This window comes from Sus scrofa, chromosome 1 (genome assembly GCF_000003025.6).
Source record: "Sus scrofa isolate TJ Tabasco breed Duroc chromosome 1, Sscrofa11.1, whole genome shotgun sequence".
Lineage (NCBI taxonomy): Eukaryota > Metazoa > Chordata > Mammalia > Artiodactyla > Suidae > Sus > Sus scrofa.
The window spans coordinates 146,062,853-146,079,619 of record NC_010443.5 but is presented as its reverse complement, the minus strand read 5'-3'; the positions used below and the strand labels follow the sequence as shown (position 1 = coordinate 146,079,619).

At 44.6% G+C, this 16,767-nt stretch overlaps 1 protein-coding gene across 1 annotated transcript in view; it reads left to right on the top strand.

Moving 5' to 3' along the window:
* Window positions 1-16,767, top strand: part of ATP9B (ATPase phospholipid transporting 9B (putative)) — a 205,873-nt gene that overhangs the window by 149,228 nt on the left and 39,878 nt on the right. The window contains 3 exon segments of the mRNA XM_013985712.2: window positions 1,030-1,172; window positions 12,199-12,311; window positions 14,989-15,234. Of these exon segments, the coding sequence (XP_013841166.2) occupies window positions 1,030-1,172; window positions 12,199-12,311; window positions 14,989-15,234 (502 nt within the window).

Here is a 16,767-nt window from a genome sequence, read left to right as displayed (position 1 = left end):
AGGGCGGCTTACTTGCCACAGGGGCCTGGGGCAGGGGCAGGGGTGGCCGGGCAGAGCTGTGGGGCTGGCCAGGCGGACAAGGGTGCAGCACAGGATGCAAGTCAGGCCATACTCGGCCTGCTCAGAGGCTCCTGGTTCTGACCATCAAGTCCAGGCTCTGAGAGGCCTGCTGACCCCACCACCTCTGGTCCCCCTCCTCCCTGCCTCCACATCCCTGGACAAGTGGCCTTTGTGCTCCTCAGACAGGTGACAGGACTGCTTCGGAGCTGCTCTGGGAGGGCCTCTGTCCTGCCCTCTGCCCCAGAGCCTGTCCCTCCTGCAGGGCCTCAGTCAATGTGGGGAGGCCTCATATGTTCTCATCAAGTGAATGGAGACCCATTCTAAATATTGATTCCCAGGAAGACACGCCCACTTCCTTAGACGGGACTCTCCTTAGAGCCCCAGGCACTTGGTGTCTGATGGGGCCTTGCCACTGGCCTCCTCTCCTAGGCCCAACTGATGACTGATCTCGCCAGCCAGGCTGGAATGCTGTATGAAAAACCCACTTTACTGTCAGCTGGGAACACACTCTGGGCTGTGAAAAGGTCTGTTGACTTAAATGTCAACAAGTTCATTTATTTTAAAGTCTAGGAGTTTCTGTCGTGGCACAGCAGAAATGAATCCGACTAGAAACCACGAGGTTGTGGGTTCGATCCCTGGCCTCACCCAGTGGGTTAAGGATCCAGCGTTGCCATGAACTGTGGTGTAGGTTGCAGACGTGGCTCGAATCTGGCATTGCTGTGGTTCTGGTGTAGGCCGGCAGCAGTAGCTCCAATTAGACTTCTAGCCTGAGAACCTCCATATGCCACAGGTGTGGCCCTAAAAAGATGAAGGCCAAAAAAAAATAAAAAAACAAAGTCTGAAATCCAGTATGATCTACCTATTCCAAATAAAATTAAAGATAATGCATCTAAGTAAATAAATGTATATTGAAACCATGGACGTGAAGTGTCGGATCACGCTGATGACCTCAATGGTTTTCTTTGGCAGTTTGCGTGTCAACCTGGACATGGGCAAGGCAGCATATGGCTGGATGATTATGAAAGATGAAAATATTCCTGGCACAGTGGTCCGGACCAGCACCATCCCAGAGGAGCTGGGGCGCCTGGTGTACTTGCTGACGGACAAGACAGGTACCCCTCAGAGCACCTTTGCCATCATGATCCCGGCATGTCTGTGACCACATGTTTATGGTGTGTGTGTATGTGTGTGTGTGAAACACAGTATTGAATCCATACTTGGAACTTCCAGGTTTTGCTCTTGAAACCGGCCTCCAACTAATCGTTATCTACTAATGCACCAGGATCATCAGAATTAGCAACATGTGAAATTCCTAGAGATTTAAAAGATATGTCTCTGTATTTTGAGTTTTCTATAGCCTTACATTTTTTTTTTTCTATGTAACTGGCTTTATTACACCCCTCTAGTGGCTTCTTAAGAGTAAAGGTGGCTTATTATGGAATGATAGTTGTGAGCTATTAGAAGAAAATGACAATTAATAATGTGTGTGATTCTGATACTAAAACAATAACATAATCCTAAAGAACCTTACAGATGACTTATCCCATTCTGTGTCCGTGCCCCAAATTCTCTTTATCCTGATTTTGTTTTTTTATTTTCTCATCAAAGAAGTTCCATCAACCCCATAACATACTAAGTAAAAGACAGATTGAATCCAGTACTATAATAAAAGCTGTACCTAAGGGCTGAAATCCTTTGAGTTGTTAATTTAAACTTGTGGTTTAAATTCCTGGTAGTTCTTAGCTAACTAGAAATAGAGGGATATTTATATAAATGGTAAAAAAAAAAAGTATCAATTAAATTTAACATTATTTAAATAAAATATTAGAAAAATCTTTTCTGTAGTCAGGAAGAAGAAAGTCTTTCATTTAACATGTATTACTCCAGCCATTGCTGTGAGACAGGAAATAGAAATAAGATATTACCAAAAGAAGAAACAAATGTTTACAGACATAATGGTCAAGCAAGGAGATCAACTGCTAAAAATAAGAAATCAGTGAAGTGACAGATTACAGATTAAGATAACAGTAAGCAATAAAGATAGCCTCCTTGTGTGTAGAATAGACTGACAAAGAAAGATCCCAGTCATGACGCTCAAGGACAGTACAACACGTGCGCATAAACTTGAGGACCCGTCTATGAAGAAAGTGAGCAGACAGGACAGAGAAACAAGAAAGACTGACATCAGTGGAGAGACGCAGCATGACCCTTACATGAGAGTTCCATGTTGTGCAGATGCAGTCTTCCTAAGGGATTTACAAGTTTACTGCAGTTCAGTCAAAATCCAGTTGATGGATTGTATTTGGTTTTCATCGAAGCTGGTCTTTGTGGGATGGTAGAGATTGACCAGTAAGATGATGCTCAATAAATCAAAACACTCAGAAATAACAACTTGAGGGGCCCCAGGTCAAGAAGGTACACAGAGAAGATGCCTCCCAACTGCACCACACCGATGGGAAAAACGTTAAAGAGCAATCTCTGACAATACTAGAAAACAAGCAAAAGGGCCACTAGATGAGCCAGAAATGGAGTTTTTCTGGAAAACAGCCAGACTTCATTTGATGGAAAAGCCAGAGAACAGCAAACCCCAAATCAAAATGGCTCCTAAAGAAATGTAAGGAACAGAGTCCTGGACACATGCTGGATTTAAAGCAGATGAGGAGAATGCGCTTCGAGGAGCAGGGCACATTGCACTGCCCATCACCAGGCTGCCTGGTCCTATTGATAAATGTAATCAGAAGCCAGGAGCCACCACCATGAGGTCAAAGTCCCAATATGAACAACGAGCTGCCCACAAAGAAAACAAATTCTGTGATTGTTAACATAGAAACACAAACCATCAGGAAAATTTTTAGAATTAAAAGATAGTCTAATTACATATATAAACACTGCATCAAAATTAAATCGCATTTCTCTCTACCAGCAACAGTTGGGAATGCTTAATTCTAAAAATGCCAATTAATAGCAACAAAAAGTATAAAGAATTGAAAATAAATTTTAACAAATATGGGTAAGAACTCTATGACTGTGTGTTGTTAAGTTTTGAAAGGCCTTACAGAGACCTAGTGAAGGGGCAGACACAGATTTCGTAAGTAGGACATCTTCTGCAGTAAGTGTCACCCTTTCCAAACTGAAAACCCTCTGTGTGCTCAGGGACAGGTTGGATGGGACATTTTGTTCTTCATGGTGGGGCTGATCAGCACAGCAGCTTCCTGCCAGCCTCTCCCCCAGCAGACAGCTACCCCAGGGGACATCTCAGCATGGTCACAGCATGGCTTTGGCTGCAAACCAGACTGGGTGCAGCACAGAAAAAGTCACCATCAGGAACATATACACGGTGGAATGTTCTGCAGGAATAGGACACAGCAGTGACCTCCTCATGGATGGTTGGCACTGTGGGTAGAAAGACGCAGGAGGATAGCGGGCCCCTCAGGCCTGGCTCTCACGCTGGCTCTCACGCTGCCATCCCTCAGAGCCCCTCGGTCGCCCCCCTCACCATTTACCCAGTTATGGTCAGCAGGTCTTGTCTGAACCAGAAGTCCTTCTGTGGCCATTTAAAATCTGCATGCAGTACTCCTGGAATGATACTGACCCATATTCCACCGGAACTTACACACGGAAAGCACATGCCCCAGAGCATACAGCAAACTCGAGCCTCTGTGTCTCTGCCTGTTTGATGTCAGTAAGCAGAGGCCTGTGACATTCTTTGTCCTCAGAAGGCTAACTTTTTATTTTCTGTTTTAACATGATGAGATTATTATTTTGTAGCTCCTCCAGTTTTTTGTTGTTGTTGTTGAATTTGTGTTACATCTGGGGTAAAGATAAGTATTTTTTGGCACACAGTTCACTCTGCTACTTTTAAAAGGCAAAAACAGTGCTTCTCAAGGTTTTAGCCTGATAAGTAATCTAGGTTCTTGAGGTTTTTTTTAAATCACAGAAAAATGAAATATATTACAGAACATATTCTGCATTTCATTTCCTAAAAGGCTTCTTTGTACTAGAAGTAGTGGGAGGAAATTCCTGCCATGTGTTCCTGATGTTGAAGCTGAGTGGAGTTTTTTTTCACTATTAAAAAAAAAATCTTTTGGTCTAGAATTTTTTTCAGGCCCTTCCTCCATAATCTCAGGTGGTTGCTGCCTGGGAGCCCCACCGGCAGTGTCAGAGGCCGGTGGCAGGCAGTTGACCTGAGCGTCAGATGAGAGGGGCCTTACCCAGCCAGCGTAACTAGAAGTGGCCCTTCGGATGGCTATAAGTTGGGTTTATGCTTCATCAATAAGCTTCCTGACAAGAAGCGTCCATCACCGGCCTCTCTTTTGCTGAGCAGAATAGAGAAGGAAGTATCCCCATAATTGCATTATAGTTTCCTCCTTGTGGACGGGAAAGCATGTGCTTTAATTAGGTTTGATTGGAGTGTGTGTTTCCGGTAGGATCCGAAGTGAATGATGTTGCTATAGTGACACATCTGTGGCCACCAGTGCGTGAAACATAGAGGAATTCATTGGACACGAGCAGACATCTGTTAACCGCCAGGGTGCAGGGTGTGCTGACACTGACCAGAAATTCTGGCATCTCGTGATCAACGAGCAGATGATGCTGAAACTGGAGGACAGGTCGTTGTCACTTAGCCTATTGAGAGCACGTGCACCTCCCCCTGGCTGTACTGACAGCACCATTGTTGAAGAACAATGCTGCAGAGGATGCGTACATTTTAAAACTTAACTCGGCACAGCCACACATTAATTCCTTTGTTAGGAGTTTTTATCTTCACGTAGAACAAAGCCATTACTGAAACACCCACTGAAACAACAGGTTTCTGGACTGGTTTTAATTACAGCGTCCATTTTCCACCATGTCACCTTATTACACTGAGCCACCCATCAGTTCTCAGCACCTCGGCGGCAAGGTGGCCAGTGCTGTGTCCCTGGTCTTGAGGGCACCAAGTGTGTGCTGTTAGTGTGAACGCGAAGGAGAGTGTTTGCCACTCAGACCCGGGGCCCCTGTGGTCTCTCCTGCCCAGGAACAGCCACCAGGGTCTTAGCCCAACAAACAGGAAGAGCTTCACTGTCCAGAGGTTTGCCAGTGTGAGCGCAGGAGACAGAGATGCTGCACAGGCCCAGGTGCCAATGGCGCGGAAATCGTCTTTTTCTAAAGCCTCATGCACAGCAAACGGAATATGTGACCCTGCATTTAATGACATTCTATAAAATGGATATGCATGGTACAGTTTGATGAATTAGTCTTACCATTTTCAAACATCCCTGCATTGTAAGGTCTAAGTAGCATGCATCCCAGCTCGTTGTCGCTTGGCTTGACTAGAATCTTCTGGAAGGTCTGCTTGATCCAGGTGGACTGTGCCCGCACAGCTGCTCCTTGCTGAGGCCTGTGTGGCCAGGCACTGGTGTGAGACCAGGCCTCGCTCGGGAGTGTTTGAGCAGAAAGCCTGGCGTCTGCTTCCCCTGCATCCCCTCCATGTGCCCGTGAGTCATACCTGTTGCCACCTAAGAATAATGCTCTCATATTCTTTCTTCAGAAACAAATTTTCTTTTTGCCTGCTTTGCTCATTCTAGTCCAAAAAACTGCTTTATTAAAGAGCTACACTTTTTTTTTCCTCAGGAGTCACAAACACTTTTGTCAAAAGACATTTTCAATACCTAGAGCCACCATATTGGCCAGGTCACCATAAGGCTCTGTGACGTGGTGCTCTCTCGGCCTCTGACTGCCTTAGCCAGCCCTGCCCTCTTCCGTGTTTCAAGTCTGGGACATGTTAACTTGTGTTGTATTAAGATGACAAAAGTTGTAGTAACTATCAGCTGGCTGAAAATGTGAAAATCATTTAAGATAAGATTTGAAGAGTTCTCGTCGTGGCTCAGTGGAAATGAATCTGGCTAGCATCCATGAGGGATGCAGGTTCGATCCCCAGCCTCGATCAGTGGGTCAAGGATCCAGCATTGCCATGAGCTGTGTGTAGGTTGCAGACGCGGCTCGGATCCTGCATTTCTGTGGCTGTGGCCAGTGGCTACAGCTCCAATTTGACCCCTAGCCTGGAAATCTCCATATGCCGTGGGTGTGGCCCTAAAAAAAAAGACCAAAAATATAAGATTTAAAAAATAATTTTCTGTTATGGAGGCTTTTCATCTTTAACTGTTAAATCTTAACCTTACTTGTTGACCGAGAGGGCCCAAGCACTGACTTCCCTGCTCAGCACTTTACAGAGTTGTGATGAAGGAACAGCACCACTGACATTTAAAATGCTTGTGTGATTCATCTTAATATGTTAAGTAATTATATGTGACAATGTCTGCCTCAATATTCCAGTTTCTTTAATTCAAAGGTTGTGAGTACATTTATTCAAGTGGCAAAATAACGAATATTTTATTATCTATTTGTGAGAAATGCTAGTCATTTCCTCAGGGACCCTTGTGGAGGGGGCACTGGCACCAGGGGTGTGTGTGTGCACGCACACATGTGTGTGCATGTGTGTGCCTGCACATGCTCGTGCATGTGTGTGGTGTCCCTTCGACAAACGAGGAGGGACCTGGAGTCCATCTTGGCATTCCAAGTTTCTCTAGTTCGCAGTGGAACTACTCTGGCTATAGGCACTCACATGTGTACATGCGCAAATGGGGGTTCCAGGGTGTGTTTCCCCATGTTAAACGCTTTCGTTACCGGAAAAGAGGGACATTTGACAATAAGACATCCCAAATCCACATTTTTCTCTTCAAATCAGCCTCTTACTTAAGCAGCATTGATACGTTGGCCACTGAAGAAGAGCTGGCACATAATTATGTTTATAACTGTCTGCCTTACTCATTTAAGTGGAAGAACCCTTCATTTTCAATTTCTCCAAGAAAGCCTCATGTCTGTAAAACTTCATATCTGAAACTTTCAGAAGTTTTTCTTTTCTTTTTTTTAAGGTCCACACCCGAGGCATAAGGACGTTCCCAGGCTAGGGGTCCAATCAGAGCTATAGCGGTCGGCCTGCACCACAGCCACAGCAACCCCAGATCTGAGCCACGTCTGCGACCTACACCACAGCCCACAGCAACGCTGGATCCTTAACCCACTGAGCGAGGCCAGGGATGGAACCTGCAACCTCATGGTTCCTAGTTGGATTCGTTTCTGCTGCACCACAGCGGGAACTCCTCAGGAGTTTTTCTTACTCCTCTTCTGCCCATGGACATGGAAGTCAGTGTGCATGGGCGAGATGTATTTGGTGTTTGAAGCTCAGTGTTCACACATAAGCCAGGCCTCTGTCCCCATGTCCTTTCTAGGTACGCTCTGTCTCCTAGTTGCAGTCACACTGCTGGGGTTTTTGGTTGATAACTTAAGGGCCTGTGGTCCCAAACAGTTAACGTGAATACATGTGTTTTTTCTCTGACATGCTGTCGTGTTTCCTTCAAAAATGTTTGCATTCCTTGAAGCTGTTGGCAGCACAAGTGAGGACAGTTTGCAGAGTCAGAGGGCCCTCCACCACTTTGTCCCCTGCTTCCCGCCACTGCTTTTATAGACCATTAGCATCCTCGATTTATTCTTCTGGTCAACAGTTTTGGCTCCTACTGAAGAGGCAGGTTCCAGAGGTGGAACTGGCACAGTGGACACTGGCCACTACCTCAGGAGCGTCCAGCTGGCAGGGAAGGCACAGCCAGCAGCTGAAGACACAGAGCTGGGACCACAACCCCAGTGATCTTGCAGTGCAGCTTGGCTGCTCTTGGGGCCACAAGCAGTGTCACATGTGTATTGAACACGTACTTTTATAGCGAGTTTTTAGTGAGATTGGTGGTACATGCAGCTTCATGCTTTTGCCATCATTCTGTTTGTCCTCAGCTACTAATTCAACTTCACTTCCGTCATGTGTAAATTTGGGATTGGGACCTAGCAGGCCAAAACTTCTCTTCATTTGCTTTGTCGTGGTGTTTTAAGTGGGGGTGTTTTATAATGGGAAGTAAATGTGATGTGAGGCAGTGAGATAATTGCTGCATCATTTACATGGATTCACACCCATGATGCAGTGATGGGGAGACGCACATGAAGAGTCAGCTGTGATGCATGCTCTGCAGCTTCTGTGATTCTGGAGTCATTTCAGAAGGAAGAGAGAAACGCATATGACCTGGCAACCCCATGCCTGGGCACATACCCAGACAAAACTACTTAGAAAAGATGCAAGCACCCCAGGGTTCACAGAAGCACTGTTCACAACAGCCAAGACGTGGAAGCCACCTGTGTCCATCGACAGATGAATGGATAAAGAAGATGTACATATATACAGTGGAATATTACCTAGCCATAAAAAGAATGAAATATTGCCATTTGCAGCAACATGGATGGAACTAAAGATTCTCATGCTAGTAAAGTAAGTCAGACAGAGAAAGATAACTACCATATGATACCACTTTTATATGGAATCGAAAATATGGCACAAATGATCCTATCTACAAAACAGAAACAGACTCACAGACACGGAGAGCAGACTTGTGGTTGCCAAGGGGGAGGAGGAGGAGGAGGAGGAGGGAGTGGGATGGACTGGGAGTTTGAGGTTAGATGCAAACTATTAAATTCAGAATGGATAAAGAGGCATTCCCATCGTGGCTTAGTGGTTAACGAATCCAACTAGGAACCATGAGGTTGCAGGTTCAATCCCTGGCCTTGCTCGGTGGGTTAAGGATCCAGAGTTGCTGTGAGCTGTGGTGTAGGTCACAAACTCGGCTCGGATCCCACGTTGCCGTGGCTCTGGCATAGGTCAGTGGCTACAGCTCCGATTAGACCCCTAGCCTTGGACCTCCATATGCCAGGGGAGTGGCCCTAGAAAAGGCAAAACGCCAAAAAAAAAAAAAAAAGGAATGGATAAGGATTGAGGTCCTACTGTACAACACAGCGAACTATATCCAATCTCCTGGGAGAAAAAGAATGTGTGTATGTGTATGACTGGGTCACTATGCTGTATAACAAAATTTGACAGAACATTGTAAATCAACTACAATAAAATTTTATTTATTTATTTATTTATTTTTAAGGGCTGCACCCACAGCATATGGAGGTTCCCAGGCTAGAGGTCGAATAGAGCTGTAGCCACTGGCCTACACCACAGCGGATCCTTAATCCACTGAGCAGGGCCAGGGATCGAACCTGCATCCTCTCATGGATACTAGTCAGATTCATTTCCACTGAGCCACAAACGGAACTCCAAAATTTCTTTCTTTTTTTTTTTTTAAAGGAAAAGAGAAACAGAAACAAACTGCTTGCTCTCAGATTGGCAAGTGTGAGAAAGGCCTCTGGTGAGCATGCTGATGACATGATGACAGAGAAGAATGGTTACATTTCTTTCAGAATGCCATGTTTTTTATATTTGAGGATATTAGGTGTACACAAGTTTAGAATTATCACATCTTGGTAAACTGAACAGTTTATTAGCCAGCTGAAATCATATATATTTTCAGCCAATACTGTAATTTTGTTAATATTCTTTTATCCCTGTTGTACCATTGTTATTATAATGATTGGGGAAATCAAATTTTATAAGATAAAAATTTTTAATTTTCATTAAAATATTCTACTTAAGAGCATCTGATATTGCTATAAGGCTCTAAGAACATCTAATAATTATGAAGTGCTAGCCAATACACAAATATGTCTATGTCTTGAATGCTATCTAAGTATGCCAACAGTATTTTTTTTATAATTGAAGTATAGTTGATTTACAATGCTGTGTTAGTTTCAGTTGTTTAGCAAAGTGATTCAGTTATATATATGTGTGTGTATATATATATTTACGCATATATAGTCTCTTTCATATTCTTTTTCATTATAGGTTATTACAAGATATTGAATATAATTCCCTGTGCTACACAGTAGGACCTTATTTTTTATTTTATATATAGTATTTTGTTTCTACTAATCTCAAACTCTTAATTTATCCCTCCCCAACCCTCTTTCGCCTTTGGTAGCTGTAGTTATGTTTTTTATGTCTGTGATTCTATTTCTGTTTTGTGAATAAATTCATTTGTATCATAAAAAAAAAGAATATCATGTTTTCTTTTAACCAGAATGTGTTTATCTAAAAGCACATTTCTCTTACTTTTTGCCATCATTTCAGTGATCTCTGATAGTTGTTATTTTTTTAACCAGAGAACTGTAATTACAGTGATCCTCTCGAAGTTCACGTTCCCAGAGCACAGCCTCACCCCCAGAAGACCCCTGCCATAGGAAGTGCAGCTCAGCAGCCCTACTCTGCCTGCCTCATCCTGGCCACAAACAGACAGAATTTGTTTTATGTGTTCAATGTCACGTGTGCCAGTGAAAACAACTAGTTACTAACATGTGGGATTTTTGTACCATGTAAAAAGTCCAGCTTTCACCGTGATGGCTTGGCTGTCTGGTCACAGCCACATTTACAGCCACATCAGTGTCCGTGGGTAACCCTCTACTTTGCAGCAAGGGCAGAAATCCCAGGGGAGATGGCACAGCATGTGTGGCTCCCGGGGCATGGAAACCCCGTATGGCTGTGCTGTAAAACTGGAGAAGCAAAAACCATACACCTGGGTTCTATTACATTTTCAGACTAGGTGATGTGCGTGCAGGTTTTAGGGTCTCCTTTCAGAGCTGTGAGATAAATAACATTGGGAATTATGTGCCACTTTTTCTTTTTTTTTTTGGCTTTTGTCTTTTTAGGGCCACACCCATGGCATATGGAGGTCCCAGGCTAGGGGTCTAATCAGAGCTGTAGCTGCCGGCCTACGCCAGAGCCACAGCAATGCCAGATCCGAGCCACGTCTGCGACCTACACCACAGCTCACGGCAACGCCGGATCCTTAACCCAATGGGTGAGGCCAGTGATCGAACCTGCAGCCTCATGGTTCCTAGTCGGATTCGTTTCCGCTGAGCCACGACGGGAACTCCCACGTGCCACTTTTAAGGAAAATTCACCAGGTTCTGAATTATCTCTGGCTGATTCTCTAGTCATGATTGTTACTTCACAACATTTGGTTGTGTCCCTGGCTGATAGAAAGCTGAAACCGTGAAATCTTATTAAAATTGGACTAGGGCATGCCATTTCTCTACAAGTGCCTGGTTGCACACAGGAGTGAAGCATGGTTCGCAGGTTAGAAACCAGCTCGAGAAGTGGCTTTCCTTCCTCACCTCCTCTCTGTTGCTACACATGAATGCCGGCTTTAATTGCATTGTTTCTGTTCAGTGAAAAATACATCATTTTTCTGGAGTTCCCATTGTGGCTCAGTGGTAATGAACCTGACTAATATCCATGAGGACATGGGTTTGATCCCTGGCCTCGATCGGTTGGTTAAGGATCCAGGCATTGCCGTGAGCTGTGGTGTAGGTCATAGACATGACTTGGATCTGGCATGACTCTAGCTGTGGTGTAGACTGGCAGCTGCAGCTCCAATTCAACCCCTAGCCTGATAACTTCCATATGCTGCAGGTGCAGCCCTAAAGAGACAAAACAAAACAAAAAACTTCTTTTTTCAAAATAGATTTATTTGAGATAGATAAATGCGCCAGTCTGGGATTGGGTGATGTCTTTGGCAAGCAGCGTTCTGGAGCAGGGTTACAAAGACAGTGAGTCAGTTTTCAGTTTTGTGCCTGTCTCTTTGGGAACAGACAAGTTTGCATTTGTACCAAGTGACAGATCTCAACTGGAAGGCAGAGACCAGACTGTCCACAGAACTCGAACCCTCCCGTTATTAAAAGTTACTAAAAAGGGGAGTTCCCGTCATGGCGCAGCAGAAACAAATCCAACTAGAAACCATGAGGTTGTGGGTTCGCTCCCTGGCCTCGCTCAGTGGGTTAAGGATCTGGCGTTTCTGTGAGCTGTGGTGTAGGTCGCAGACATGGCTCAGATCTGGCATTGTTGCAGCTCTGGCGTAGGCCATCGGCCATAGCTCTGATTAGACCCCTAGCCTGGGAACCTCCATATGCTGCAGGTGTGGCCCTAAAAAGACAATAAGACAAACAAACAAACAAACAAAATTACTGAAAAGGCAACCTGGCATTGTCAGAAGGAAGTTCTTGTCCTCACTAGTGAAATGGAAGGACACAGTGCAGGTAACACTTGAAGTCAGACGTGTAGCCCTGATCTTCCTGATGCTAAGTCCTGTGCTGATTGTGGTGTTGCTGCTTCTCTCCCAGGAACCCTCACCCAGAACGAGATGGTATTCAAGCGGCTGCATCTGGGCACCGTGTCTTATGGAACAGACACGATGGATGAGATACAGAACCATGTCAGGAATTCTTACTCACAGGTGAGCTCACTCTATTCTGCCTGTGATCTTGGCCAGAAGTGTTGGGTGAAACTGAGCCTGTCCTGTGCTGATCCAGAGCCCTCCTGGCGTGACCCCTGCCCCACCCAGAGGTGGCACATCTCTGATTAGGTTAAAACATAGCATTACCTCACTCCTTTACAAATCAAGACACCGTTTGCAGACTAATTTTAAATAAGAAAGTCTATATTATATATTTGTAGGCTTAATGACCTTAAATCATTTATTCATGTTAAATTTTCTTAGTTATTTGTAAAAGCCATTCAGTAAACATAGAATTTCTAAGATTATTAATTGGAACACTGTGTCAGGTATGTTTCTTAATGGTCCCTCTGTTTTTCTTCATAATTAATAAGACTTCCTCACATTTTTAAAGGTATGCTTTTTTTACCTTTTCAGTAAACAAAAGTAGAGTCCACAGCATTTGTGCCCTTTCAGCTTCAGTGCTTATCATTGTAGGGCTGGTTTTCCTTTGTCACAGCCATTGTCCTTCAGCATGTCATTTTGTAGTGAAACTCCCATATAACATCACGTTATTTCATCTGTAAATATTTAGTCTGTATCTCTAGTAGGATTATTTTTGGGGAGGGTAGGGGGACAAAACCTAAATCTTGTCTTTTTCACTGGAGTCTCACAGCCCCTGCTGCCTGAGGTCTCGGGAGCAGGAATGGTTTCTTTCCAGAAGGATGCAGCCTACTGGTCACGCTTGTGCCCGCCCGAGACTTTTCAGGCAGCGAGGGCAGGCATCTGGGCTCTGGGCCTCCAGGCCTGCCAGGCCCCTGACGTAGATGCATCAGGGCCGCCGGGGTGCCATGGGTCAGTTGAAACCCCAAGGGGTTGGAGACAGGACCATTTCCTGGTTTATTTCAGGCTGCATGGTTTCCAGGGCCCTGTTCCCAACTTGTGTTTTGTCTGTTTGTATTTCTTCTTGCCTATCGTGTAACTCATGATCGCTGATTCCGGTCATCAGACCTAGCCATCCACGGGGGTCAGCCAGGGCACCCAAGTGCGGGACTGCAGTCTGTGGAGGATCATCGCTTCCCTAGGCCATTCCTGCCTCTCTGTGCACTTGTCCTCGAGCTGTGTCACCCCCCTAACTGCCAGCCAGGTGTCGCCTGGGCCCCACCCTGACCTCACCCACAGAGGCTGGCACACTGTGTTTGTAGGCATTTGTTTCTGACTTGATTTTGCACAGACTGGACTGAATTACACGTGACTTTTGCAGTTCTTCCCTGACAGAAGGCAGAATATTGTCAGCCTCCTAGTCAATTTTGTGAAAACAGTCTTTTTCTTCTGTAATGTACCCTGGTTTGGCATATATTTACCTTTGAGAGTCTGTCAAATGAAAACAGGCTTATATGGGTATATATTTATCACCTGGGTGATCATACACCCCCCAGAAGCACAGACACTTAAAACCATGCACTGTATTAATTGGATGTCATTCATTTTAATACAGAGGATTTTACCACCTAGAACATTTATTCATAGAAGGAAAATTTTAAAGGAGAAGGAATAGGACTTAATCTGTGTCTAGATTAAATAGTACCAGTAACATCTTTAAAAAAAACTATTTTATATTATCCAAAAATATGATTTTAATAGCTCAAGTTATTTTACTAGAAAAAAATTAAAAACAGTAAAGGTGAGTCATATAAACACAGCAAGTGGTATTTCATTGAAGAAAAATTTTAAAAATCTTTTTTACTGAAAACTGTGTGTTGATTAGCTGGTTAGACAGTACCTTTTATTCCCTATGTTGTGTTTTATTATTAAGATGCTAAATTGCTACAACCCGATTTCCTTTGCCCTCTGGCAGGGAGTGGTCACAGAGGGCGGGGTCTCTAGTGGAACTCGTGTGAAATGAGGTCGTTCAGCTATCAATGAACTTCATGAAGCTCAGAGAGAGGAAGTCACCCAGGGCTGTGTGGGCAGAACGTGGGTGTGGGATGTTGGGCGTGGGCAGGAAGGGGCACCACCTGAACAGAGAGGCCCTGTCACCAGCCAGCCCTGCGACTGGAGGGCAGAGCAGGTAGGGCTCAGCACATCAATGTCTGACAGCCCAGGACTCGGTCCTCCCACACCCTCCCCTGGGGAGGCGGCAAACTGGACATCAGACCGGGAGTGTCCCCAGAGTGTGGCGATGATTGTATTTGGTTATTATTATCTGCAACACTAGACAGGCAGCTTCAGAGACTGGTGCAAGCTGGATGGCCTCACAGGACTAAGGGAATGTTCATAACCATTTCTCCTGCTTTTTGCTTTCTGCCGTTTTACACACTATTTTTTTAAAGAATAGTGAAAGCAGTTGAGAATATTCCATTCCATTCTGTTGTTAGCTTTACTTTTAGAAGTAATGAATAAACAGGAATTATTAAGCATTTAGCAAATTCATGCCAGGCTAAAGTAAATCTGCTAAAAGGACATTATCAGATTTTGAGTTGTTGCAGTGAGTTTTTTTGGTACAACCAAGAGACATCACTTTGTAATTCAAGGATAAGGAAGTAACCTATCATTCCAGTAGGTGGTTTGTGGAGGTTATCACCTCTTGCTTTTCTTACCCTGAGCTTATAAAAATTATGCATGTCAGCCATCCCAACATCACCGTGTTAATAATCCCAGCATTGGCTCTAATTTCTTGACGTCCCATATTTGACAGACTCCTTCTCAAGCCGGTGGAAACAGCACCAGTTCAACGCCTCCAAGAAAATCTCAATCTTCAGCTCCCAAGGTTAGAAAAAGCGTGAGCAGCCGAGTCCATGAGGCAGTGAAGGCCATCGCCCTGTGCCACAACGTCACCCCTGTGTACGAAGCCCGCGGAGCAGCCACAGAGACCGAGTTTGCCGAGGCAGACCAGGACTTCAGCGATGACAACCGCACATACCAGGCCTCCAGCCCCGACGAGGTTAGTGGGTCCCCATCCTTGATGCAGACCCTGCCTTCCCATCACCCCGAGGCCTGAGGGCTGGACTTGGGCATGAGGAAGGACCCTTACAGTGATTCAGAGCAGGCTTTAGCCGTGGCCCACAGAGCCATCCAGAGCCCTCCTGGCGTGACCCCTGCCCTACCCAGGCCTTCGACTCCATGCCCACATCTCAGAATGTCTCAGAGTCCATAACAGGAAAAGTATGAGAGGGGTTTGACCAATTCCATAAAATCTGCAGGCTACATCCTACGTCCGGTTTTCTCTTCTCTACAGTAAGTCATCAGGTTTGTGTGTTCCATTTCCAGCTCTTTTTGCCAGAATTTAGGTACAGTGTATCTATTTCAAAAGAGAATTGGGAAGTAAATAATATCCAAAATCTACAGAAGACAGAATTGGTAAAAACTTGAATATGGTAAATTAGTCATTTCTGACTCTACATTAATCATTGTTTGATATTTATGTTGAGAAAAGCTAGTGTTAATTTATCCACTTCCCATACAGTCTCAGTATATTTTATATAGTTTTCTTATCTTCTTTCCACTCAAGTTTCTTCTGAGAATTCTGTGAAGTAATCAACCAACCATGGATGCAATGTAAGCAGACGGACTTCTTCAAACACCTTATAAAATTGCATTTTATGAGTGAACAGCCACTCAAAAAAGTACCTTTAATCAAAGGGTTTTTTGCTTTATTGGAGTTTATATAGGTTATTTACAGTGTTGTGTCTGCTGTTCAGCAAGGGGATTCAGTTGTATACACATATACATCCTTTTTCATACTCTTTTCCATATGGTTTATCCCAGAATATTGAATATTGTTCCCTGTGCTATATGTAGGACCTTGTTGTTTAATCATAGTTGTTATTTTCTTTTTTAGGGCCACACCAGAGCATATGGATGTTCTCAGGCCAGAGGAACTGCAGCTGCCGGCAATGCCAGATCCTTAACCCACTGAGCCACAATGGGAACTCACTAATCAAGGTTTTTAAAAACCTGGTATGATATTTTAAGGAGAGGAGCCTGGTGATCCCAGTAATGAGTTTATTTCCTAAGGGAAGAATGCTGTCTGGTAACACTCACTCCTGGAGGCCAAGGTCACACTGGGAATGAGGGCAGCTTGCCTCTGGTCGGGTCTCTTGCCTACAGGCAGCGCCATCTGGGCAGACTTCCTGACTGGGGACAGCAGGTACTGTCACTCCTCTTGTGTCCATGAAACGATGACTATGTCCTGGCAAATGGTTCCCAGAGGTCCCCTCACGTCTTTGTCTGCGGACTACAGGTAGGTACCCTGGCAGGGGCTCTTACTCTAATGGACTAATGGTTTTCTTGACTTTTTTATCCTTTCTGTGTTCTGCGTACTCTTACACACTCAGTTCTAGAAATGCTGGTACTTCTCTAGGCCTGGGGGGCTGATACTTCGCCACTCTGAGAACCAGTAAGCTGCATTCCCCTGGGAACCACTGAGTCTTATAAATCTTTCCTTTGACATCCTTTGAGAATATGAGTCGAAGGC